Source organism: Cervus elaphus, chromosome 19, assembly GCF_910594005.1.
Source record: "Cervus elaphus chromosome 19, mCerEla1.1, whole genome shotgun sequence".
NCBI lineage: Eukaryota > Metazoa > Chordata > Mammalia > Artiodactyla > Cervidae > Cervus > Cervus elaphus.
Window position 1 is genome coordinate 90117439 of NC_057833.1, and position 26505 is coordinate 90143943.

The 26505-nt window shown below is 43.4% G+C and overlaps 1 protein-coding gene across 7 annotated transcripts in view; it reads left to right on the top strand.

Annotated features, from left to right (window-relative positions):
• The first annotated feature begins 2571 nt into the window (after positions 1-2571).
• LOC122676070 overlaps positions 2572-26505 on the top strand; it is a 54952-nt gene continuing 31018 nt past the window's right edge. For 4 of the 7 annotated variants that reach the window (XM_043875384.1, XM_043875385.1, XM_043875380.1 and 1 more), the window contains exons 1-6: positions 6537-8493; positions 10269-10421; positions 14950-15098; positions 18124-18264; positions 18682-18827; positions 23906-23998. In XM_043875384.1, the coding sequence (XP_043731319.1) occupies positions 8314-8493; positions 10269-10421; positions 14950-15098; positions 18124-18264; positions 18682-18827; positions 23906-23998 (862 nt within the window). In that variant the 5' untranslated portion in view covers positions 6537-8313. Of the gene's footprint in view, positions 2888-6536; positions 8494-10268; positions 10422-14949; positions 15099-18123; positions 18265-18681; positions 18828-23905; positions 23999-26505 lie in introns of those variants that run through there. The other 3 variants (XM_043875381.1, XM_043875382.1, XM_043875387.1) reach the window with 3 other exon arrangements.

Sequence of the window (26505 nt, forward strand, 5' to 3'; positions counted from 1 at the left end):
GCCTCTGAGAACCAAAAAGATCATGAACATCTACCCTCTTCCTATGCATAAATAGAAAGCCAAAACATTACACTGCAAAAGACAGATAATGAAGTTCAACAATGTTCTGACTTTTCCCAAAATTATTTTGATAGGATTTTTCTTAAAACATGAAATATCAAATTCTGTCCTTGCATTTTGTGTTGTTGTCTCCCAGCTTTGCAGGAGCTCAAAACACATGTTTAGCATGTCCTGTAATTCAGCTCTGGTGAGTCACATGCTAAAATGTTAACAACTGAGAAATGAGCTCTGGGCTGCCCTGACTCACAGATGCTGGATGTACGAGGAATCCATATAATATTCTCAAACTGGTGCCCATCACAAACACTGCCCCAGCCATCCCTGTGGTCCTGGCAGCTAACAGCTGCTGTGACTCAGGTTGCTAGTTATCTCCTAATACCTGTCTTTCCCTTCTTCTGTAAATAACAGTTCTTGTTTTTCATTGGGCTCATGTCTGCCTGGAACAAAGACCATCTTTCCCAGCCTCCTTTGCCCTAGGTATGAGCCTGGTGGGCTATGGTCCATAGGGTCGCAAAGAGTTGGACACGACTAAAGCGACTGAGCACACTGCAGCACATGATCGTGTCCATAGGTCTGGCTAGGGGAATAGAAGCACAGGTATTACACTCGATATCTGGGAAATGTCCTTAAAGGGAGAAAAAGTGCCCTTCTTTGCCCAGTTTTCCTTCCTTTTATCTGAAATAGGAACAAAATTGCCTGGAGCTCACCATCCATTTGGGGCCATGTGGTGAAAGTCACACTGAGGATGGCAGAGTAACCAAGTAGAAAGAGCCTGGATTCTTCATGATCTTGGGCCTTCAGTAGCAGCTCAGGACTGTTTATCCAATGAGTTTCATTAACATGAAAGGGAAATTAACTTTTATATTTTTCCAACCAGTGTTAATGGGTTTCTGACACTTGCAGCCGATCCTAATCCTAGTGTTACATTTCCTTTACAAACCTGCCCACTGTGCATAGGGCCTCCTCATCTCCTCTCTGATGGTCTATTTTCTGACTTTGCTCTTTCCCTGTCCTCATGGGCTCTGACCTTCCTGATCATTCTCTGTTTCCTAAGCATCTCCTTTTGAGTCCTGCTCTGGGAAGTAAGTGCACTCTCTCACCCCACTCCAGACTCCTCCTCTCTCACTGTCCTTCTGGTTACATTGTAGGAAACCTGGACTAGGGCCCAGCAGGGGAAAGGAAGAGGCTGCACAAAGCAGAAATGACCTGGGGTGACAAGTTTTAGGGGGCAGCTCACCAGACAGTCCCATCTGTCCAAGCAGGATTCCTCCCTGCCCTTCTTGACCTTCCCCACCGCTTCAGTTTACTTTTGGGTTTAAATTATACACTTAAAAAACTATAGTCAGTGTGGAGGAGTTGCGGGACTATTTTCCATTTGCAGTTTACTGTGAATTTGTTTAATCCAATTTATTTCATTATTCATTGTTTCATTAAACATTTACTAAGAGCTTATTCTATACCCTACCTGAGAGACACAGATACACAGATAGATAGATACAGATAACTTATTATCTGATAATTCTGGAGGTCAAAGTCCCAGACGGGTGTCACTGGACTAGAAGCAAGGTGTCAGGACAGCTGAGTTCTTTTATGCAGGTTTGAAAGAATTCATTTCCACTCCTTCTGAGCCCCGAGAAACTGCCCACATTTCTTGGCTCCTTTGCCATCTTTAAAGCCAGCAACAGCCAGTTGAGTGATTCTCATTGCATCTCTCTGACCTTTCTTTTCATCACTCATCTCTAGCACAGCAACGAAAATTTCCCTACTTCAAGTTCGCAGACTTAGATGGGCCCCACCCAGGGAATCAAGGATAGCAGTCCTATCTCAAGGTCTATAACTTTAATCACATCTACAAAGTCCCTTTTGCCATGTAAGATACCATATTCATAGGTTTCCAGGATTGGGGCATAGATATCTCTGGGGGCTTTAAATTTGCAAGCCCCAAAGCCACTGCCCACAGCAAGATTTCTTAAAAGTCTCTGTTCAGGGACTTTCCTGGCAGTCCAGTGGTTAGGATTCCATGCTTCTAGTGCAGAGAGCATGGGTTCAATCCCTGGTAGGGGAAGATACCGCAAGTCATATAGCATGACCAAAAAGAAAAAAAATCTTAAAAAAAAAAAAAAAAAAAAACCCCTTTTCCTCCCCCAACCACTTCTTCCCAAAGCTCCAACTGCTTTGCACCTCTGTCCTCCATTTTCCCCAGGAAACTCCCAGGCCCAGCCCCTGAGCGGCCCCCTTTATTCTGGTGCCCCCTTCCTCTTGGGAGTGGGGAGACAAAAAGTCGCAAAGGAAACCTCGCTAGTGCGCAGGCGAGTCCTCTCACCTTGGCTTCTGCTTATTGCTGTGGGCTGTAACCACCATTTATAACTCGGTTTCTTTGAAGAACCCAGTTAGGGGCTTGGGTGCGGTCCACAGCTGACATCGCGTGGGCGGGAAATAGGCCGAGGCATCCACCCTTTGGAGACCTCTGCTCCTCGCCCCCCAATGCCCCACCGATAACCAGGGACGCGGGTCCCCAACTCTGTCCCCTCCTAGACCTCGTCCCTCGCAGCGCCATCAGCTGCGAGGACCCAGATCCGCAGCAAGGGCACCTGGAGTTCTCCCGGTCCCGGGCAGAGCCCCAGCGAACCCTGGAACGCCATTTCCTGCTGCTCCTCCTTCCTTCTTCCCGCTGTTCCTCCTCTCCTCCCGGCGCTCTGGCCCCCGCGGGTCACCGACCTCCCCCGGCCGCGCCCCTAGCCGCTGCCGCGCAGCCGTCTCCACGGTGCACACCGGACGCGGGAAGCCACCCGGCGGCGGTGGAGGGAGGCAGGGACCGGGTGCATGAGTGAGTGCGGGGCGCGGGCCAGGGGCCGGGAGCGTGCGGGGTGAGGGCGAGGTTGCTCCGGCACTCCGAACTATGATGAGGTGCTCCAGACACGCTGAGACCTGGGCTCGGTGGAGGTCGTGCTTGGCCTGCGCCTCCCCGGTCCCAGGGACACAGGCCTCTCCGCCCAGACATCCCCAGGGTAGGGATTTCCGGCATCGGTGGGTAGTGGGAATTCTTTCCGGAATCTTTCGAAACTGTTGTGTGCATCAGGGGTTTTGAAGAAGGCAGCAAAAGGCAGCCCCTCCAGGCCTCCCATGTAGTTGCCCTCTGGGAGCCAGCCGCTGTTGGAGGTGGGCGGGCAGGGCACTCAGAACTCAGGGCAGGGACACTTCTCCCCTCACCGCTTCTCCAGATGGCAGGACCCTCAGGCCCCTACTCTCACCCGCTCACCCCTCATTCCCACCTTCCATTTCCAGGAAAATCACAACCAGACAAGATGAGAAAATCTAGCATCCGTGGGGGTCACTCCCGAAACCTCCAATGAATATTAACTTACCAGCCAGTTACCTAGATAGTTGCTAACCTGGGCCACACACTTATAGAAATGACAGAAGGAAATGCTCATGCTAAAATAGTAAGTGAAAAACTCAAGATTTAAGAGGATCTAAGTAGAATATTTATAGAATATATGTGTATATACCCAGAAGAGGCTTATGAGAAATACTTGATACTGTGAACAGTAATACTGTATAGTGGGGTTCTCATGGTAAGTATACTGGAGTGGTTTGCCGTTCCCTCCCCTAGTTACAAGCTTGAATCAAGATTGCCTAGAGAAATAAAAACAACCTCAGGTATGAGATGAAGCCACTCTAATAGCAGAAGAGAAACTAAGGAGCCTCTTGATGAGGGTGAAAGAGTAGGGTGAAAAAAATCAGCTTAAAACTTGATATTAAAAAAACTAAGATCATGGCACCCAGTCTCATCACTTCATGACAAATAGAAGGGGAAAAGGTGGAAGCAGTGACAGATTTCCTCGTCTTAGGCTCTGAAATCACTGCAGATGGTGACCACAGCCATTAAATTAGAAGATGATTGCTTCTTGGCAGGAAAGCTATGACAAACCTAGACAGTGTGTTAAAAAGCAGACATTACTTTACCGACAAAATCCAAATAGTCAAGGCTAGTCATGTACAGATGTGAGAGCTGGATCATAAAGAAGGCTGAATGCTGAAGAATTGATGCTTTCAAACTGTGGTGCTGGAGAATACTTTTCAGAGTCCCATGGACACCAAGCAGATCAAACCAGTCAATCTTGAAGGAAATCAATTCTGAATACTTATTGGAAAGACTAATGCTAAAGCTGAAGCTCTAGTACTTTGGCCACCTGATGCAAAGAGTGGACTCATTAGAAAAGACCCTGATGCTGAGAAAGATTGAAGACAGAAGAAGAAGAGGGTGACAGAGGATGAGATGGTTGGATGGCATCATTGATTAAATGGACATGAACTTGGGCAAACTCTGGAAATGGTAAGGGCCAGGCAAGCCTGGCATGCTGCAGTCCATGGGGTCACAAAGAGTCAGACATGACTTGGCGACTGAACAAACAATATTGGATAGTACCATCTTAGTCAGCTTGGGCTGCCATAATAGAATACCGACAACAGAAATCTGTTTTTCACAGTTCTAGAGGCTGGGAAATCCAAGATGAAAATACTAGTACGATAGATTTCATTTTGAAGCCTTTTCTCTTGGCTTGTAAGGGAAAGAAAGTATTAGTCACTCAATTGTGTCTGACTCTTTGTGACCCCATGGTCACAAGGCTCCTCTGTCCATGGAATTCTCCAGGCAAGAATACTGGAGTGAATAGCCATTCCCTTCTCCAGGGGATCTTCCCAACTGAGGGATCAAACCCAGGTCTTCTGCACTGCAGGCAGATTCTTAACCATCTCAGCCACCAGGGCAGCCCCAGTTGGTTTGTAGGTGATGGCCGATTCAACAGCTTGAGGGTGGAAGTAAGCTCTGGTGTCTCTTCTTAATCCCATCATTAGGGCCCCACCCTCATGACCTTCTCTAACCGTAATTACCTTCCAAAGGACCCATATCATCCCACTGGGGATTCAGCATTTGAATTTGTGGGGGAGGGGAGGTGCAAACATTCAATTCATAACAGTTTCTAACAAATGGTACCTTAGAGTGGTTACAAACTGGGGCTGTGGATCTAGATGGTCTAAATTTGAATCCCAACTACACAATTTACCAGTGTCTGCCCTTAGGCAAATCACATAAACTCAGTATGCCTCAGGTTCCCTCCTTAGCATTTACTATGTGTCAGGTTCTGTTCTCAGCATTTATCATGTACTAACTCATTCCTTATAACACTTCTTTGTCACCATCATCTCCATCTTACTGATGAAAAAAACCTTTACATTTGTTATCTCATATAATCCTCACAAATGTCAAAGAGTAAATATTCCCACCATGTTTATAGATGAAGAAAATCAGGTTCAAGGAAGTGAAGTTGATTACCCATGATCACCCTGCTAATAATGGACAGAAACAGGATTCAAACCTGCTCTGCTTGACCCAAAACCTGGGCCACCCTCTCCCCACCCACACAGTCTCCCATGGTGCTATGCAGTGTTTGCCAATTGCTTGATGATAAGCAGCACTAGAGATGCTTTCCAAAAATGGTCTTAGCATGGATGGACCTAGAGACTGTCATCCAGAATGAAGTAAGTCAGAAAGAGAAAAACAAATACCATGTATTTATGCATGGGGAACTAGAAAAAATTGTTGTAAACATTCTTATTTACAAAACCAAAATACAGACCCAGAAGTAGAGAACAAATGTGTAGACACCAAGGGGGAAAAGGGAGGTGGGAGATTGGGGTTGACATAAATACACTGCGTGCATGCTAAGTCACTCAGTCATGTCTGACTCTTGTGACCCCATGGACTATACCCTGCCAGGCTCCTCTGTCCATGGGATTCTCCAGGCAAGAATACTGGTATGGGTAGCCATGCCCTCCTCCAGGGGAGTTTCCCAACCCAGGGATCGAACCCCAGTCTCCTGCAGCTCTTGCATTACAGGCAGATACTTTACTGCTGAATCACTGGGGGAGCCTGACATACATACACTAAGAAAGAAAGAACGGAAGTGAAGTCGCTCAGTCGTGTCCAACTCTTTGCGACCGCGTGGACTGTAGCCTGCCATACTCCTCTGGCCATGGGATTCTCCAGGCAAGAATACTGGAGTGGGTTGCCATTTCCTTCTCCAGGGGATCTTCCCAACCCAGGGATCAAACCCGGGTCTCCCGCATTGCAGGCAGATGCATTATCCTCTGAGCCACCAGGGAAGCCCCATATATACACTACTATGTATAAAATACCTGGAGAAGGAAATGGCAACCTACTCCAGTATTCTTGCCTGGAAAACCCCAGGGACAGAGGAGCCTGGTAGGCTACAGTCCATGGGGTCACAAAGAGTCAGACGTGACTGAGCAAAAACTTAACGAGAACCCACTGCATAGCACAGGGAACTCTACTCAGTGCTTGGTGGTAACCTGTACGGGAAGGAAATCCAAAAAAGGGGATATATATAGATAGATAGATAGGTGATTGAAAGTGATTCTCTGACTCACTTTGCTGTACAGTAGAAACTAACACAACACTCTAAAGCAACTATATGCCAATAAATTTTTCTAATGGCCTTGGGAATCGGTACACTCAGTTCTGTTTTCAGCCAGAGCAAATCCCTTCTCTCCCTTCCTAGGCCTCATTTTTGTTCCATGTAAAAGAAGTTAGACCAGCCCCAAGATGAAAAATAGATTTGGGGTAGCTGCCAAGTCTGGCTGCTCTGCAGGAGCTGCTGGAGCAGAAATATGAACAGAATGGTGGAGCTACAACTGGGTGCTGGCCACGGGTCGGTGGGTGAGTGGTAGGGTGAAGAGCCATTTTGCTTTGCCCGGTATTTTCCTGGTGTTAGCACTTAAAGTCCTGAGACACTTGGTAATCCCAGTGATGGCTTACTTGGATTAGATAAAGCCCCAACCAGAGCTATTAAGAATTTGATTTTCCCTCACCCCAGTACCTGTGTCTCTACATGCTACTGGGTTTACTCTCCCTTTTTAGAAAGTTTTTCACTTGTGATGGGCTCATTTCCAGCAATAGGATACTAATGCAAGTGTGACCTAAATTGAAAATGTGAACTACCCTCAGTAGTTCATATGGCATCTAACGATGATGCTAGCTTTCCCTTGAAAAGTTAAAATATCCCCAAGTGCCCTGTTGGAGAAGGAAATGGCAACCCACTCCAGTATTCTTGCCTGGAGAATCCCAGGGATGGAGGAGCCTGGTGGGCTGCCGTCCATGGAGTCGCACAGAGTTGGACACGACTGAAGCGACTCAGCAGCAGCCCTGTAAGTGTGTGGTGCCTCCACGCATCTCAGTACATTTTGGGATCTGTGACTCTGAGGCATGAAGCATTTCTAGAGACAAAAAGGGATGCTAAGTAATGTCAAAAGAGTACATCTCCTAGGAAAATTTATCAGTTCTAAACTTGTAAGTACCTAGTATTAATACCATAGTGTCAAAATATATAAAACAAAAATTTGCACTACAAATTAATAAGTGATAGAGAAGGTGTGGAGAAAAGGGAACCCTCCTGCACTGTTGGTGGGAATGTAAATTCGTGCAGCCACTATGGAGAACAGCATAGAGGTTCCTTAAAAAACTAAAACTTCCGATTGATCCAGCAATCCCACTGACAAAAATTAGAACTGATTCTTGCAGCCAGCAGAATAAAAATACATCAGTAATAATAATAACATCAATAATAATATAAAGTTTCCTTATCACTACATGCCAGGTATTATGCAGTGCTTTATAAACTCATCTCATTTAACCTTTATGACAACCATAATCCATTTTACAGATAGGGAAATGGAGGCTTGAAGAGTTTATAATTTCTCTAAGGCCACACAGTAGATCAAGGAGTGGAGACAAGACTAAAATCCAAGTCTGCTACCTTTCAAAGCCCACATTCTTAACCACTATAATTATTGCCTTGCAGGAATTATGTCTAAAAGAAAATTATGCCACTTTTAAATCAATATGAACTTGGAAGTATTTAGAGCCCACTATTAATGTTAATTGTGTTTCTTTATAACTGAATTCCATGAATTTCCCCCATTTTAAACAATCTAAAAGAAAGAATCCAGTTCCATGAGTAGAGTCCTTGCAAATTGAAATTTTCTGCTCTGATTCTCCACTCTCGTTTTAAGATTAGTGAAGTACTTTATGATTTTCAGAGAAGGTGTGCAGCAATATTTGCTCGTTTTTAGTGGGGAAAGTGTGATCTCCTCCTTAAAAAAGATATCTGTGTGTTGGCTTTCGGGGCAAGTTACAGTTTTCAGAATCCAAGTGGAATCTGACACTATGAAACGATGCCAAGAGAAAAGCAAGGAAAACAAAAAACTAAAGGAGCACCCCTGCCCGTTGTTTCCACTCTTCAAAAGTTCCTGAAAACATACGAGAAGCATTGTGTACAGACTCAGACGTCTGTGTGTCCAGCCATCAAAAGGGACTTGAAAGCCAGCATCAACCATGAACGGATTCTCAGGAAGGTGAGTGTTTCCTCTCAAGGAACCAAGGAACATGGGTCCTCAATCCCTTCAAGCCCAGAATTGGTGGGGTTGCCCGCTCTTCCTGCCTGCATGCTGTCCAGAGCCTGACTCTGGCACCGAGGTCTGCTCAACACTCCTCCTACCTTCCCACCCCTCTCTCCCAGTCTGCTCATCCCAGTCCTTCATCCTTCGAGCATCTCTGCCTGTTCTCACCCCCGCTTCACCTCTGGAATGGCCAGCCTGCCCCTCCTCCCACTCTATGTCTGGAGAGTCCAACTCAAAAGCATCCCTTTTGTCATCATTGGAGAACCTCTCTCCCTGGCACTCCCGACCCTCCAAAAGAATGTCTCCTTGTCTTGACATCTGATGCATCCAAGCCATCAGGCCAGACCTGCAAATACCCACACCCCTCCCATCTCACTTGGAGTAAGAAAGATTTTAGATTTCAGGAAAAAAACACCTGATGTCATATCTTTCCTGAGATTAAATCTAGTGGTTGAATGTCAGGGGGGAGGAAGAGAGGCCAGCATAAGCGGTCAGCTCAGGAAGGGGAGCCTTAGAGACCAGAAGGGGGAGCCTGGCACCCAAAGACGGACCGTCCAGCTTCACAACTTCTCTATTACCAGCCCAGAAAGACAGTCTGTGTTTTAATAACCACATACCTACTGATTTCATAAAATGCTGAGTGCTAAGCAAGACAACAAATTACACAAAATAATTAGATAGAGATGGGTACTTTAAATACCATTACTCAAGACTCTGACACAAATCCATTCCACCCATATTTTTCCTGAATGTTTCTGGGGTTGGGAGGGTGATTCCATTGCACCCTCCACAGAGAGACCCTCCCAGAGTTCCTGTCTAAATCTCTCTCTCTTTCTTGACTCCCATTCTCAGGGCAGCTGCCCACCCCCCTGTGCTCCGCCGGGCTTTCACTCTCCACTTCTACGCTCCTCTTCCCGACCTGCGCTCTTGCGCATGCTCAGTCGCTTCGGTCGTGTCCGACTCTGCAATTTCATGGACTGTATGTAGCCCACCAGGCTCCTCTGTCCATGGGATTCTCCAGGCAGGAATACTGGAATGGGTTACCATGCCCTCCTCTGGGGGACCTTCCTGACCCAGGGATCGAACCCAAGTCTCCTGTGTCTCCTGCATTGGCCTAATTCATTTTTTCCTGTTGTAGTTTTATAATTAGGCTGCACTACTTAATCATAGGGTTAATCATAAATCTTATTCAAATTTATAACCATGTCAACAGTATTTTCCAAATGTTTTTAATTACAATCACCATCAGAAATATAATTAACATTATGACCCAGTATTTAAGTACTGGAATCAGTATGACCCCCAAAGCTGTTTATGTTGGGTGGGTTGCTTTGGTTGGGTCTCCATTTTGATTTTGAACATCACTAAGACAGAAGTGTCATGAGACAGTTATTCCTTACTGCATAGTATATACTCAGATAATTTCCCTTATTTTCTGTTTCATTAAAGAAATAAAGAAAAAGCTGGTAACAACCCACTAAATTGATTTCCTGACCCAGTTATGGGCAGTGACCTGCTGGAAAAATCTCTGCCTTGTGGGACTTTTCATGAACCTTAGGCAGGAACTACCTAAGTTTGTGCTGAAGTATCACTCCAATGCACACTTGATCCAAAGTTAATAAGTAATGTCCTTCTAATGTTGTCTAATGATGATATTCTTTCTCTACATATTTGGATACATGAACCTCCGTTTATGATGCCCACCTGTAGTTTTTTTTTTAACATTCTAGTTTGTACTGGTAAGACCTGATGACTCCCCGCCAGGCATCCTACCAATTTCCTTGGAACCTTTGCTCATGACTGTTCGAGATGAGTGTTACATGCTGGGGAGAGAGATCTGCGTCTGGGGCTTTCAGCTGAGCAACCCAGAGATCGCCAGACTTGTGAGTCATGCATTTTAACAATAGCTTTCCATTTAACCTTAAACTTGAGCATAAGCATATTATATCATGTGTTCCAGCTATAGTTTATTTGGTTGTTGACTGATATGCTCCAAAGTACTCTTTTTTTCAAGTATTTTTAGTGAAATATTTCAGACATATAAAAGTGTAAAAAATAATAGAACTGACATCTATGTACTCACCGTCGCGTAATATACTTTTTAAGGAATGGACATTGAAGATATTTACAAATACAAGAGCTAAAGTGCTATCTTTCTTCTTCTTGCCCATCTACTTCCCGGAGGTACCACTAGCCTAGAGTTGACATGTATCAACCCCATGCATGTTTTTATGCTTTTATTACATATGCATGTATGTTTTTACTTACCTACGTGAATTGCACTTTGTGTGTGATTTTATGACTTCCTCTTTTACTCACATTATGTTGTCAAGATTTCTCCATGTTTATTAATTTTGACTGCTATTGTATAACACATAGCCTTCATTCTTGAATGATGGTTTTGCTGAATACACACTTATAGATTAAATATTATTATTTTTATATTGAGCTTCCTTTATAGTGAGTCATGTTATATATAGGACTTTACTTCTGGCAAGGGCTAATTAGATAATTCAGGTAAATCCTTTCACTGAGGACAAAAAGATAAGCTAAATTATACAATATGGGAGATAAAGAACCTTGACTTCTACTTCACATCATACCCCAGAATCAATTCCAGATGGATTATATATCATTTAAGGCAAAACAATAAGGTTTCTAGAAGATAGTATAGAACAACTCCAGAATCATGATTCTGGGGTAGAGAAAAACTCAAACAGGACACAAAAAGCACTAATATTTCCAGTTTCTAGGCTTTTTGAAAGTCCCTTATTTCTCTGAATGTTTAAACTTATAATCTGTGTCTAATAATTTCAATAATCTGAATTATTTTGGAGTCTGACATTTCTGACTCTTGCTTCTACTGGTTCTTACTTATGAGGACATTTCTTTGTATGTTTATGTGATTTCTTTTTTTTTTTAACTATAAATTCATATTTTGTGGGGACAAAAATAGTTATGGCAATTCCTTGAGCTCTGATTTGCAGATAGCTGTCTCCAGAGAAGATTTACAGTTTTTTTCTGCCACACACTCAGAGCTGTTCAATTCTTTTTTTTCCCCCCCTTTGGTTTTTTTTTTTTTTCTTTCTTTTTTTGGCTGTATCACATGGCATTTGGGATCTTAGTTTCCCAACCAAGGATGGAACTTGTGTCCCCTGCAGTGAAAATGCAGTCTTAACCACTGTACTGCCAGGAAAGTCCAGACATTAAGTTCTTGATCTAAGGTTTCTTTGGGGCTTCCCTGGTGGCTCAGATGGCAAAGAATCTGCCTGTGATGCAGGAGACCTGGGTTCAGTCTCTGGGTTGGGAAGATCCCCTGGAGGAAAGAATGATGACCCACTCCAGTATTCTTACCTGGAGAATTCCATTTTCAGAGAAGCCTGGGAGGTTACAGTCCATGGGATGGAAACAGTCAGACATTACTGAGTGACTAACACTTTCACTTTCAAGGTTTCTTTGAACCATTCTGATGATGTTAATTCAAGTTGCAAATCTGTGCTAAGGCTAGTTTTGTGAGTTCTCAGGGGATGTATTTTTTCTCATATACTCAGTTTGAGATGGGCCATTTTCCCTGGGATCCTTTGGGAAGGGAAGAGTTGGGTTTATTTCTAGTTCTAGTTACTCTAAGGACATAGCACTACCATCCACTTTATGCTTTGAGCCACACCTCTATTCAGGATTTCCTGCTGGACTGCTCACCTTGTCCCCTGGACTGTATGATCCATTAAAATCAAAGCTCAAATCTATTGCTTTAACGATGCTGTCAAAGGGAAAGCTGGCTTCAGTGCCCTGCATACCTCTCTGAGTCATTTTCCTCTCATTCATTGACCTTTGGGTATTCCTCCCTAATCTACCTGTCAATCAACACATTTTAAAAAGATATGTTTAAAACTCTTAGAAAAATGCATAGAGGAAAAGCTTCATAATGTTAGATTTGGCAATGATTTCTTAGACATAAGCTAAAAGCACAAGCAACACACACACACACTCACTAGGTGAATTGGACCTCATAAAAATGAAAAAACTTCTGTGCTTCTAAGGACACAATCAACCGAGTGAAAAGGGAGAAAATAATTGCAAAGCATATATCTGATAAGGGGTTAATATGCAGAATATATAAAGAACTCATATAACTCAACAACAAAAAATAAGCAACCTAATTTTAAAATGGTCAAAGGACTTAAATATTCTCCGAAGAAGATATACAAAAGACCAAGACGCACTTGAAAAGATTTTCAACACCATCAATCGTTAGAGAAATGCAAATCAAAACCACCATGAGATACCACCCCGTGTCAACTAGGATGGTTACTGTTTAAAAAAGCAGAAAATAAAATGTTGATGAGGATATATAGAAATTGGAACCCTTGTGCACTATTGTGGAAATGTAAAATGGTGCCACTATGGAAAATAGTATGGCGGCTCCTCCAAAAATTAAAAATAGAACTACTATATCATCCAGCAATTCCACTTCTGAGTACATACCCAAGAGAATTGAAAGAAGGGTCTCAAAGAGATGTTTATACATTCATGTTCATAGCAGCATTATTCACAGTAGCCAAAGATGGAAGCAAGCCGAGTATCCACTGACAGACCAATGGGTAAACAAAATATGGTATATACATACAGTGGAATCTTATTCAGCCTTAAACAGGAAGGAAATTCTGACACATACTACAACATGGATGAACCTTGAAGTGAGTGAAATAAGTCAGATACAAAAGGATAGTGTATCATGTCACTTATATTAGGTACCTAGAGTAGTCAGATTCATAGAGCAGACAGTAGAATTGGCAGTTGCAAGGGGCTGGGGGCTGGGGACAGTGGGAACTTCTGTTGAATGGGTACAGAGTTTCAGTTTTGACAGATGGACAACATTCAGGAGGTGAATGGTGATGGGGCTTGCACAACAGTCTGAATACACTTAAAGCCATGGAGTTGTACACTTAAAAGTTACTAAAATGGTAAATTTTATATGCTTTTGACTAGAATTTTAAAATGAACTTTTAAAAAGATATTTTAATTATATAAACAGAATTTTTAGTTTTTTTATTCAGAGGCTCAGTCAGGTGCTCAGTCCATTCAGATTGGAAAGAGAATGCTATTCATGCATGTTAAAAGTGACTCTTAGCAGTTCCTTAAAATGTAGCCCTCTTGGTAATCTACAGGCTTCCCTGGTGGCTCAGGCGGTAAAGGAGCTGCCTACAATGCAGGAGATTCCTGAGTTTGATCCCTGAGTGGGGAAGATCCCCTGGAGAAGAGAATGGCTACCCATTCTAGTATTCTTGCCTAGAGAATCCCATGGACAGAGGAGCCTGGTGGGCTATAGTCCATGGGGTCGCAAAGAGTCGAACACAGCTGAGCAACTAACACTTTTACTTTTTCACTTTCTCTGTAATCTGAAGGCTGCTGAGAAATTCTATCAGACAGCCGTGGTCTTGCCCACAGCAGGGCGGGTGACCCTGCAAACCACTGGTTGAGATCTTTAGGACTTGGTCCAGAGTTTATTTTGCACAGACCAATGTTAACATCAGCAGGGATGTGCCACATGGCCTCCTCTGTCAGAAATACAGCTTGAGAAATCTGATCCAGCACTCAAACTAGACTTTCTCTCATTAAAGAAGCCTCAGGCACCAGCTCTGTAGTTAAGATTGCAAGGGCTTTTTTATTCTCAGCCAAGCTGTAATTTGGAATCCTGTCTCTGACCCACATGTCATTACCTCACGAAACCCTACATCCTCCAAACCCTACCAAAGTCACTTTCAGGCTTAAATTTTGAACTGAGGGAATCCTCGGGTTGTGGTGATTCTAATTGCTAAAAATGCAGCTTTCATGTTTTTTAGCTTTAAATACTCTTTTCTGTCAGGTTGGAATTTCACTATCATTGGGATCCTTCATTACAGCAAGAAATGACCTTGCCTTAGACGTGTGCTTATATTGTGCTACCGTATATTTTCTTTCATCATAAAGCTTGATGTTTCCTGTACATTTCTTCAATGAGTCTTCATTTTATCTTTTATTTTAAAATTTTATTTATTTACTTATTTTGCCATGCCAAGCAGTTTGTGGGATCTTAGTCCCCCAATCAGGGATCAAAACCTGGCCCTTGGCAGTGAACGCATGTAGTCCTAACCACCGGACAGCCAGGGAATTTCTAGTGAGTCTTCATTTTAAAGGGAAATTATTTTGTTTTCATGCCACTTTCTCTTTGAGGAATTAGAAAGTTATCTTTGAGGCCAAAATGTTGAATAATTAACATAAGTGACTTTGAAGTAATTTCTAAAAACACAGATCATATTCAACCATAGTAGTATTTAAAAGTTAAATGAAGAATAAACTCGAATATAAAAAAAACAAACACAGATCATGTTTGTTTTCATTGTGTCTGCACTTTTAACCTTGCATTCTCAGGCTTTGCTTCTAGAATCGAAGGGGCACACCCCCTGCCCGTTTACCACCCTGGAACTCATTGACTGCAAGATGGATCCATGGTCTCTGGGGAGACTTGGGCAGGCTTTGCATCTCAGCAGTCTGCATGTTCTTGTCCTCGACTACTGCAAGTAAGGCTGGAATGCAGAGTTCCTCCAAGGTTCCCCACGCCTACCCCCGCCCCTGCTGGCAGCTGGGGGAGGCTAAGGCAGGGGAGGGAAATGTCCCAGTTCCTTGTGTCTAATCAAGTCATTGCTGCAAAGGACACCTTAAAACTTCCTTAGAGTTCATGTTCCTAGTAAATGTTAGGGTTCTCAAAAAGAGTCTCTAGTCATTCATTTATTCTTTCAACAAATGTTTGTCGAAGGCTAGTTTGTACAAGGCATAGTGCTTGTTGCTAAGGAAGATATAGTGTACTTAAGGCACTGCCCCTGTCCAAGCGAGTCCTTAGTGTATAGAGGGAGGAGACATGCTCTTGATTATGTAAAGCACAAGGCAGAAAGTCTGAGTATCACAAAAGTTGTTGATATACATTTTAGCAGTAGTTTGGATAAGGGAAACTGCAATTCCACAGAGATGGTCAGTGTTCACTAGGAGAGAAGGTGGGAGGAAAGGTGTGGTGCCAGACAAGAGCAGAGCAAGTCCTTCAGAGGGCTGGGCTCCGAGTGGTCAGGGGAGGTCAAGTTCAATAATACTCATAATGACAATACCTGCTAATGGTTATTACTATGTGCCAAGCACAGTACATGGATTTCCTCATTTTTTTCTCCCAACAGTAGATATGTATCAATATATACCATTACATAGAGATGTATGATGTATAATGGTAGATACGTACCATTTCTTTTTTTTTTTGATACGTACCATTTCTAACCCTTGACTATAGGTAAGGAAAAACTCAGGGGGATTAATTGGCTTGTTCAAGGCCATTTGGTTCTTGGGGAGGCTAGATGTGGATTCAGGTGTCTGATTCAGAGTCCACCTTTGATCGATGGTACTAGATTGCTGGAGTCTTAATTTACAATCCATAAAACATTTCAAACTGCTTATGTGATCTCTGGCCAGTCATGCCGCCTCTCTGATCTATGAGCTGATCTCCTCCACTTCCCAAGTCTATGATTCTGTGACTCCTGCCATGGAGCCAGGTGGAGCCTTGTACTCAAAAGGCCAGTGGGCTGCGAAGTCATGCCTGAGAAGTGGTACCTCAGTGATACAAAGACCCCATTTAAAGGACTGGGATCTTATTGGGGCCCTGGTGGTGACAGAGAACAAGTCCATCAGCAAAGGCTGGGGAAAGTCAGTATCCTGTGGAGATTCTCTGCGTTTCTGAAATGCTGGGAGGAGCCTTGTGCTGTCACGTCAGTCACGTCTGACTCTGTGCAAACCTACAGACTGTAGCCTGGCAAGGCTTCTCTGTCCATGGGATTCTCCAGGCAAAAATACTGGAGTGGGCTACCATGCCCTCCTCCAGGGGACCTTCCTGACCCAGGGATCGAACCTGCATCTCTTATGTCTCTGCACTGTAGGCAGATTCCTTACCACTTCACCACCAGGAGCTTTAGGGTCTCCTAATTCAGGGCAGCAGAAGGACAGGGTCCTCGGGACACCACGCAGTGATACGGGAGCAGCCACAGAGTTCCCAAAATGGACCAAGTAGAACCAACCCCACTGCTAGGAGACCCTCTAGACTCCAGTTGCTGTGCTGAACCCAGAGACCTGCACTGTGGGGAAGAAAGAAGGAATTCCCACTTTTAAGAAACAGCTTGTTTTAATGGTCAGTGGAAATACTGTTGCTGCTAAGACACCTAGAGCTGTCAGGGTTGGGTAGCTGGGCGTCTGCACCGAGACCTCAACATGGACAGAGTGCAGGTCCCTGCCCCCTGGGGACTGGAGCTCTGTCCTCGGCGTCTTCCCTGATAGACTATGAAGTCCAGCAGGCAGGACGCCCCTCTTTATCATACACGGCTGTGTCCCGTCAGCCACTGTGGTCCTCAATAACTACTTGTTGAATAAATTTATAAATTTTAAAGTTATTTCTGTCAATACCGCTCACTTCATTTTTTAAAATTTCTATTTATTTTTATTTTTGGCTGTGCTGGGTCTTCGTTTCTTTTGTGAGGGCTCTCTCTGGTTGTGGTGAGCAGGGGCTACTCTTCCTTGATGGGCACAGGCTTCTCATCACGGTGGCTTCTCTTGTTGCAGAGCCTGGGCTCTGGGCGTGTGGGCTTCACTACTTGTGGTACACAGGCTTAGTTGTTCTGTGGTATGTGGGATCTTTCTGGACCAGAGATCGAACCCGTGTCTGGCAGGCGGATTCTTATCCACTGTGCCACCAGGGAGTATGTATGAGTTTAGTTGTTCAGTTGTGTCTGACTGACCTTTGTGACCTCATGGACTGTAGCCTGCCAGGCTGCTCTATCCATGGGATTCTCCAGGCAAGAATACTGGAGTGGGTTGCCATGCTCTCCTCCGGGGAATCTTCCCAGCCCAGGAATCCAACCCAGGTCTCCTGTGTTGCAGGCAGATTCTTAACCATCTGAGCCACCTGGGAAGCCCTGTGCCACCAGGGAAGTTCTCACCTTTTTTTAAAGTTCAAGCTTTGACTTTGCAAATTCCCCAAACATGTTGCTGGGCCTCAGTTTCTTGACCTAATCCCTACCTACCCGCAGAGGCTGTTGCTGGCATGAATGAGATGATGGATGTGATTTCACTTTGAAACTCTAGGGATTGTGCAGATTAAGGCAAGAGGACCTCAGGGCCAAGGAGGGCTGAGAGGTTTAGCTTTCCTGAACCTGCTGTGGACATGGCTTAAGAGGATTCTCCTTACGGAGTCCTGGTACCACTGGGTCTTCCTAGACTGCCGACTGGGCCAGCTCTCTCATCGTCAGGATTCACAACTTGCTCTCCATCTGCTCCCTTTAATGGGTACTTCAAACGGTCCCCTGCTCTCTTTGCCCAGGAGGCAGACTCCGGGTCCCCTTTCCTCCACATGCAGGCTGCCCCCCTCAATCATCCCAGCCCACCCCCACAGCCAGCCCTAGCCCTGGAAACCTAAACTGAGGACCAGCAAAAGTGTCGCTCACTGCCTTGGGAGTACTTAACATTAGTATTCCAATGGGTAACATAAATTTTAAAGTCCCTATCATTTCGTTTTAGATTTACACATGAAGAAATTGAGAGTATTTTCTCAGGCCTGGAGAACAACCAAAGGCTTCAAAGACTCAGTCTGCGCTACTGTGGTCTGGGGCCACAGAATGGACCGAGGCTGGGCTCCATCGTATGCCACAGTGCCATTCGGTGAGAGGGTCCCCTGCTCCCCACCCTCCCCATCACATCTTGGCACTGTTGCATCTTGAGTTATACAAACACTTACTTACAGAGCCTGCTAACCCATGAGTTCCTTAGATTTTTTTTATTATGTTTTTCATATCATCTTTTCCTCCTCTAGTTATTTTGTTTTTCTTTTCTTAATTATAATAGAAAGATCCTTTAGTTATGTTTGAGAATCAAGGGTGTTGTGCTAAATGCATGTTTTGGCCGGCTGGTGTGGTTACTAGGTCTATTTTTTATGACATGGTCTATTATTATTTATTATGATTATTTATGTATTATTTTGTAACTAGGTCTATCATTTTATGAGGTGAAGACCTCAAATTTAAATTTGACAGAGTGGAAAAAATATCAAATGAACAGTGTATTTTGCCCCTTCCCCAGTGAGCTGCACCTCGGTGGCAATTACTTGCAATGTACTGGAGTTCTGGGTCTCCTCAGACCCCTGGCAGAGTATGCAGAGACGCAGGGGAAAGATCAACTGGTCACTTCCTCACCAGACACCAGGAACCCCCCTCAGCTGCTCCAAGGTAAGCTGTGGGAAACTTGGTCCTAGCCTCATTTGGGGCCACCTAAAAGAAAGAAACTTTGTTTTGCAATTAAAGGTGACCTTCTCAGTGATCCATGGAGATTCTTCTTCCTGAGAATGTGTGGGGACAGAATAACAGGTCCCCAAAGATGTCTTTGTCCTAATCTTCAGAACCTGCGACTATGTCAGCTCACATGGCAAAAAGATCGTTGTAAGAGGGAGGCAGGCAGTTAGAGTCTGAGAGAAGGAAGTGTGACAGTGGAAGGAGAGGTTGGAATGACATGAGGAAGGGTTCATAAGCCATGGTGGCCTGTAGGAGCTAGAAGGGACAAGGAAACGAGTTCTTTTCAGAGCCTCCAAAAGGAATGCAGGTCCACTGACACCTTGACTTTTGCCTATAGGAGCCATTTTGGACTCTGATCCCCAGAACTGTAAGATGATACACATGTACTATTTTAAGCCACTAAGTTTGTGGTCATCTGTTACAACTGCTTTGGTTCCTGGTAAGAGCTGTCTTCATGGCCAGCTGATGGCCACCCTCTCGCTATGTCCTCACAGGGCCTTTCCTAGGTGTGTGCAGGCAGACAGAGGAAGCTCTCTGGTTTCTGACAAGAACACTAATCGTGGGCTTCCCCGGTGGCCCAGTGGTTAAGAATCCACCTGCCAATGCAGGAGACATGGAAAGATTCCACATGCTGCAGGGCAACTGAGCCCACGAGCTGCAACTAATGAAGCCCGTGTGCTCTAGAGTCTATGCTCCACAACAAGAGAAGCCACCACGATGAGAAGCCAAAGCATTGCAACTAGAGAGTAGCCCCCACTCTCTGCAACTAGAGAAAACCCGTGCACAGACCCCATGGACTGTACAGTCCATGGAATTCTCCAAGCCAGAATACTGGAGTGGGTAGCCTTTCCCTTTTTCAGGGGATCTTCCCAACCCAGGGATCAAACGCAGGTCTTCCACATTGCAGGCGGATTCTTTACCAGCTGAGCCACAAGCAAACCCAATGAAGACCCAGCACAGCCAAAAAAAAAAAAAAAAGAGAGACCCCAGAGTTTCCTTACTCCTTTCACCTTGTGGGATTATAGCAAGAAGACAGCCATCTGTGAACCAGGACGCAGGCTCTCACCAGACACTGAATCTGCTGGTACCTGGATCTTGGACTTCCCAGCCTCTTCCGAACTGTGAAAAATAATTATTGTTTATAAGCCACCCAGTCTATGATGTTTTGTTATAGCAGCCCAAACACATTAAGACAAAGAGTACACACAAACTTCCCAGTAGCAATGTTTGTGGGAATGTGGATGGTTTCTTAAAATGTCCAGATTCTCACCTTTCATAATGACCCAGTACCTGTGGTTGGTATCATTGGTCACAACCAACATTCTACTTTGTGAAAGAAAGGCACACTTGTCCACCATCCAGTGTCTGAGCAGAGTATCTCCCCTAGGGTTCAGAAACAAAGAGATAGTTCAAAATATGAGTGCAAGTGTTTAAAAAAAAATGCATGACTCTAATGAGTCAGCAATAAATCATGTTTTACAGGTCACATGGCTCCCAATTTTTGCTTTTAACAAAATTGAAGGAGGACTTAAGCTATAAACAGACAGATCATTAAAAAAATTTTTTTTGGTCAATCACTATATAGTTTTTAGCCCATAACTCAGGAGTTCAAGGGCTTCCCTGATGGCTCAGCAGGTAAAGAATCCCCCTGCAATGCTGGAGACACAGGAGACATGGATTCCATCCCTTGGTCAAGAAGATCACCTGGAGGAGGAAATGGCAACCCACTCCAGTGTTCTTGCCTGAAAAACCTTGTGGACAGAGAAGCCTGATGGGCTATAGCCCATGGGACTGCAGAGTCAGAAATGAATGAGCAATTGACACACACACAGGAGTTCAAAGAATTGAATAATACTGCTGTGATAAAACTCTTAGGATTTATTTGAATTCTAGATGGAAATAATTAATTATAAGTATGTTCCATCCAATGTTTAGGATACACTTAAAATGATTATTCTTTGTTTATCTGACATTTAAATTGACATTTAATTGGGTGTCCTGTATTTGGAGGACAAGAGAGAGTAAACCTGGCAATCCTATTATTCCATTCCCATCCATATGAATAAGATTTCTCAGCAGTTACAACTATAGCAATAAAAAAGAGAAAAAGCGCTGATGCTGAAGTCGGCTTCATTTCAGCAGTGATATTCTTTAATAAATACATGAATTAATTATAAAAATAAAACAGCACCATCCATCTCTTTGGGAGAGGTGGTCAATAAAATTTTATTTTTGTATTTAATTAGGATTTATCAAAATATATAAAATATATCATGTTCATCAATTGCATACATCTAAACATAGAATCCCAGGGATGGGGAAGCCTGGTGGGCTGCCGTCTATGGGGTCGCACAGAGTTGGACACGACTGAAGCGACTTAGCAGCAGCAGCTGCAGCAAACATTGAGTAATAACTACAGAAGACTTTTTAATACTTTAGAGGCTTATGATTGCGGCAAATTTTTAAAATTTAAACGTTTGTAAATGAAGCATTTTTTTTACAGAGAAGTATTATAGAATGACCCATAAATGACTTTCAAATATAAAATTCTATAGAGTTATTAAAATTAAAATACCAATAAAAACACAGGAAAAAAGGGAATCATGTAAAGTGATTCAGTTACATATACATATATAACTTTTTTCAGATTTTTTTCCCTTATAGGTCATTACAAAATATTAATTATAGTTTCCTGTACTATTCAGGAGGTCTTTGTTGATTATCTATTTTATACATAGTAGTGTGTATATGTTAATCCCAAACTCCTAATTTATCCCTCTGCTCACCCTAGATTTTATTTTTAAATGTCAATATTTTCTATATGTTAGAAATTTCATTCTTTGAAATTTTAAAACTTATGATGAACAAGTGTAGATACCAAACTAAAAAGTTACAAGATTGTTTATAACTTTTCCATTTCCCTCTAGGATGTTATTGAAGGCAAAAATGTCTTGAGGCCAGTGTTTCATAAGGCCCAAATGTTTGATTTCCTTTCCTGTTCTGTGAGCTACTCCCAGGCTCCTAGTGACTTCTCCCCAGAGATGGGCACAGAAGCTTTCTGCTGCCGACCACTAAGGAGGCATGAATGCCTCACTATCCAATGACAAGTTTGCTTTCTTAATTACTTGTTATAAAGTATAAAATGCAATTTTAGGAATAACGCTCCTTCCTTCCTTCATCATATGTATGTGTGTGTGTGTTCACCTGTGTCTTTCCTTACACACATCAGAGCATAAAACAAAGATCCCTGCCCCTGAGGAGAGGGCTGGGAACACAGTGTGCTTGTACCTGTGTGTGTGTGAGGGGTGCGGGGAGTCAGACAACTTTTAAAAAGCATAATAAATATATACCAGCTATAGTTTACTATAAGATGATAGCTTCTATGGAAAAAAGAAAAAAACAATCAAGATAAGTCAGTTTGGGAACCCGGGGAAGATAAAAATTGTTGGGGTGTGATTTTATTTTATTTTTATCCTCAAATGCAAATAGCTTTATGTGTGTGCTAACACACACACATACACACACACACACTTTCAGGTGCAAATATAGCAATATGGAAAATTTCTAGAAGTGGAATTATAGGGCCAAAAGGCATGCGAATTTAGTGATTTTATTTTTATCTTAGCATTTATTTATTTGGCTGTGTTGGGTCTTAGTTGCAGAACTCAGGATCTTTGTTGCGTGATCTTTCATTGTGTCACATGGGCTTCAGAGTGCGTGGGCTCAGTAATTGTAACACAGGAGCTTAGTTAACCCCTGGCATGTGGGATCTTAGTTTCCCAACCAGGAATCAAACCTGCATCACCCTCATTGCAAGGCAGATTCTTAACCCCTGGACCACCAGGGAAGTCCCTAGAGTGACTTTAAATAGACGGTTGCGTATAGGCTTCCTTGAAGAGGTGGCATTTATGAACAGACACAGGAGAGGAGGGAGCGAGCCTGCAGATAAATGAGGAGTGTTCCAGGAACACCCCAAGGTCTGCACACGAGGAGCAGCAGGTGCCTGGGCAGTCCCAGGGGCCAGGAGTCACGTGCCTGCCGTGTTAGCTAGGAAAGCACAGAGGAATCAGGACTGAGTCAGGACTTAGGTCTGAGAAGGATCACTCAATCTGTGTGGCAAACAGACTTGGTGTGGGTGGAGGGCACAGAGACCTTCTGGGAGGCTGCTGTCGTTCAGATGAGCGGTGGTGGAGAGAGGTGAGAGGGTTCCACCCGGGTAAGACAAGGACAGCAGCAGAGGAGGTTCTGCATCTACACTGCTTCCTGGTGGATGGGACGTGGGTGTGAGAGAGGGAAAGAAGGGTCCAGAATGACCCTAGTGTGATAATATATCAGAATGTGTACTTATTTATTTTATAATTGTATCTATTTGTTTATTTTTATTTTTGACTGTGCGGGTCTCTGCTGCTGCATGTAGGCGTTGTCTAGTTGCAGCAGGCGGTGGTTCCTCTCTGGTTGCAGTGTGAAGTCATCTCACGGAGGTGGCTTCTCTTGAGAAGTTGTGGAACTCTAGGGTGCTCAGGCTCCGTAGTTGTAGCGCATGGACTTAGTTTCTCCACGGCATGTGAAATCTTTCTGGACCAGGAATCGAACCTGTGTCCCTGACCTTGGAAGATGGATTCTTAACCACTGGGCCACTAGGGTTGTCTCCAATATATGTACTTAAATATGCCAAAAATGTGTTCTAATCTGATATGTTCTTACTAATTCCCAAGACTGGAGCTACTGGTATAGAGGGCAACTGTGGAACTGAAAGAAGGATTTACACACGGCCCTCAGGTTGGTTCTTCAGGTGTTGCCTGGTTGCATACTTTCTTCAAGCCTTTGAGGGGAGAAACATGAAAAAGACAGGACAGAAGTGAAGTCAGTGGGACAGATAATTCTCTCTTATGAGAAATACCTCTGCCCAAAGTATACATAAAATGAAGGCAATAAATGATATTAAAGAGTGTCAAAAATCCATGCATGCAACTTCGAATTATTATTTTTTTAATCTTTTAATTTTTTTCATACAGCCAGACAGAGAGGAAGTTCAACTTTGAACCAGATTACAGAGTCATCCAGGGCTGTAACAGTGAAAACTACCTCAGGGAAGAAGAGAAAAAAAGGTATTTTTGTGGTTGTTTAAACTATTCCTCTTACTTCCTTCATCTTGTAAATCACTTCCTCCTTTCATAGGCTCTGTGTAATTACTAAAGTAGTTATCCCAAATAGAAAAACTCAAGTGGAGAAAAAGACTCAGTGTCTGATGGCTTCATATAAACCTAGTACTGAACAGCTTAGCCATACCCACCGGAACTATAACCGCCAGAGGAATATGACTCTGCCACATTCAACAAGTCCAAAAAAAAAAACAATTATGGGAATAATCTGCAGTAAACAGCAGGCAGGACCTGATAAATTCAGCTTGGAAACTCTTTTCCGATGCTCATTCCTTAGAGGTAGAAATGGAGCATATGCCTTGAGAAAACCACAATCTAAAAAGACACATGCACCCCAGTGTTTATTGCAGCACTAATTGCAATAGCCAGGACATGGAAGCAACCTAGATGTTCATCGACAGATGAATGGATAAAGAGGCTGTCGTACATGTATACGATGAAATATTACTCAGCCATAAAAAGGAACAAATTTGAGTCAGTTGTAGTGAGGTGGATGAACCTAGAGCCTTATCCAGTGAAGTCAGAAAGAGAAAAACAAATATTGTATATTAACACACATGCACACATATATATATGGAATCTAGAAAAACAGTCTGTTGGACATAGCAGGGGAAGGAGAGGATAGGACAAATTGAGCATTGACATATATACACTATCATGTGAAGAATAGATAACTAGCAGGAAGCTGCTATATAACACAGGGATCCCAGCCTGGCACTCCGTGACAACCTAGAAGTATGGGATGAGGGGAGGAGGGAGACTCAAGAGAGAAGGAACATATGTAAAATCATGACTAATTCGCATTGATGCACATCAGAGACCATCACAACATTGTAAAGCAATTATGCTCCAGTTAAAAAAAGGTAGAAACAGGGTAATTTAGAGGGAATTTCAAGAAGTCACGAGCTCCATAACCTCTGAGCAGGATTAAACTAAGAGAGAAGCTGTCCAAGTATTAAAGGTTTGCACTAAATGGTAGGGAACCAGGATTCCGTTCCCAGCACTCGTCCTGATGGTCTCAGCCTCCTGTTTTGCAAGTCAAGGACTTGTGCTCATAGCTTCCTAAATTCCACTCTAGCTTTAACATTTTGAAGTTATGAAGAGACAGCACAAGATGATTGATCACTGGGTGTGTCATGAGCAGTCTTGGGGAAATTCCTCGTGGAGGCTAACCTAAATTTCTGTTACTCTGTGTTAGTCCACTTCGTTGTTGTTTTGTAGTTTGTGGTAGTAGGCCCTTATGATGAAGCTTTTCACCCTTTGGCTTTCTCTTCCCCAATTTTAATCTGTTCTTGCGTGGTCTTTTTTTCTGTTCTTGAATTATCCTTGTTGCTTTTCTGTGAAATCTCACTGAATTTGAAAAAAATATAATTTAGTGATCTAAAAAAGCCAGATGAAAAGGTAAAGTGAGAACAATTATCAGGCCCTAGCTCTGTTGTCTGATGTGAATATAGTCTTTCTGCTGAATAGTGACTCAACAGTCCTATCCCCTCAGATGTCATCCAGCCCAGTGTAAGGACTGTCCTCTGTATGGCGACCTGGCTTGGACACACTGATCCTCCTCATCCCCAGAGGAACCCCAGCCAACTCCTCTGAGGGCATCTTGGTTGAAAATATTCCCAAATGGCAACTGTCTAATAAGACAAATGATAACCTACTATGGTGCTCCTCCTCCTCCTCTCCCTTCTTCCTCTTTCCCCCTTTAGTAGATTTTCTAAAATCTACTAGCACTATTTTAAATTTTTTTTTAATTAAAAAACAATGCAGGACTTCCCTGGCAGCTCACAGGGGTAAAGAATCCACCTGCCGATGCAGGAGACATGGGTTCAATCCCCAATCCGGGAAGATTCCATACTCGGAGAAAGAACTAAACCTGTGCACCACAGCTACTGAACCAGTGCTTTGGAGCCTGGGAACCACAGCTGAAGCCCTCACGTTCTATGGCCCGTGCTCTGCAACAAGAGGAGCCACGGCAACGAGAAGCCCGCTCGGAAACTAGGGAGGAGCCCCCGCTCACCACAACTAGAGAAAAGCCCATACAGCGGTGATGAAGACTCAGTACAGACATAAATAAATAAAATTTTAAAATTAAAAAAAAAAAGCAATGCAAGCCACAAGCCTATAATCTTAGCTGGAACAAGAGTACGTGGGAGGGTAGACATGACAAGAGGGGTGGGTCACGTTAAGGAGGATTGCATGCCAGACCAAGAGCTTGGACTTAATCCAATAGACAATGGGAGCCATTCAAGTCTTTTGTCTCCCAAGGAATTCTGTGCCTGGGATCAATAGAAACCACTTTGTATCTAGTATTTATTTACTTTCTAGCCTCTTGTCAAAGTAGAGCATTTTTATGCTACCCAGACTTCACAAAGCAAATTAAAAAACAGTTTCCTATACTGGATAATTATTTTCACAGTCATAAGGTGTTTATTTGTCTGAGGATGAGTTTGGTC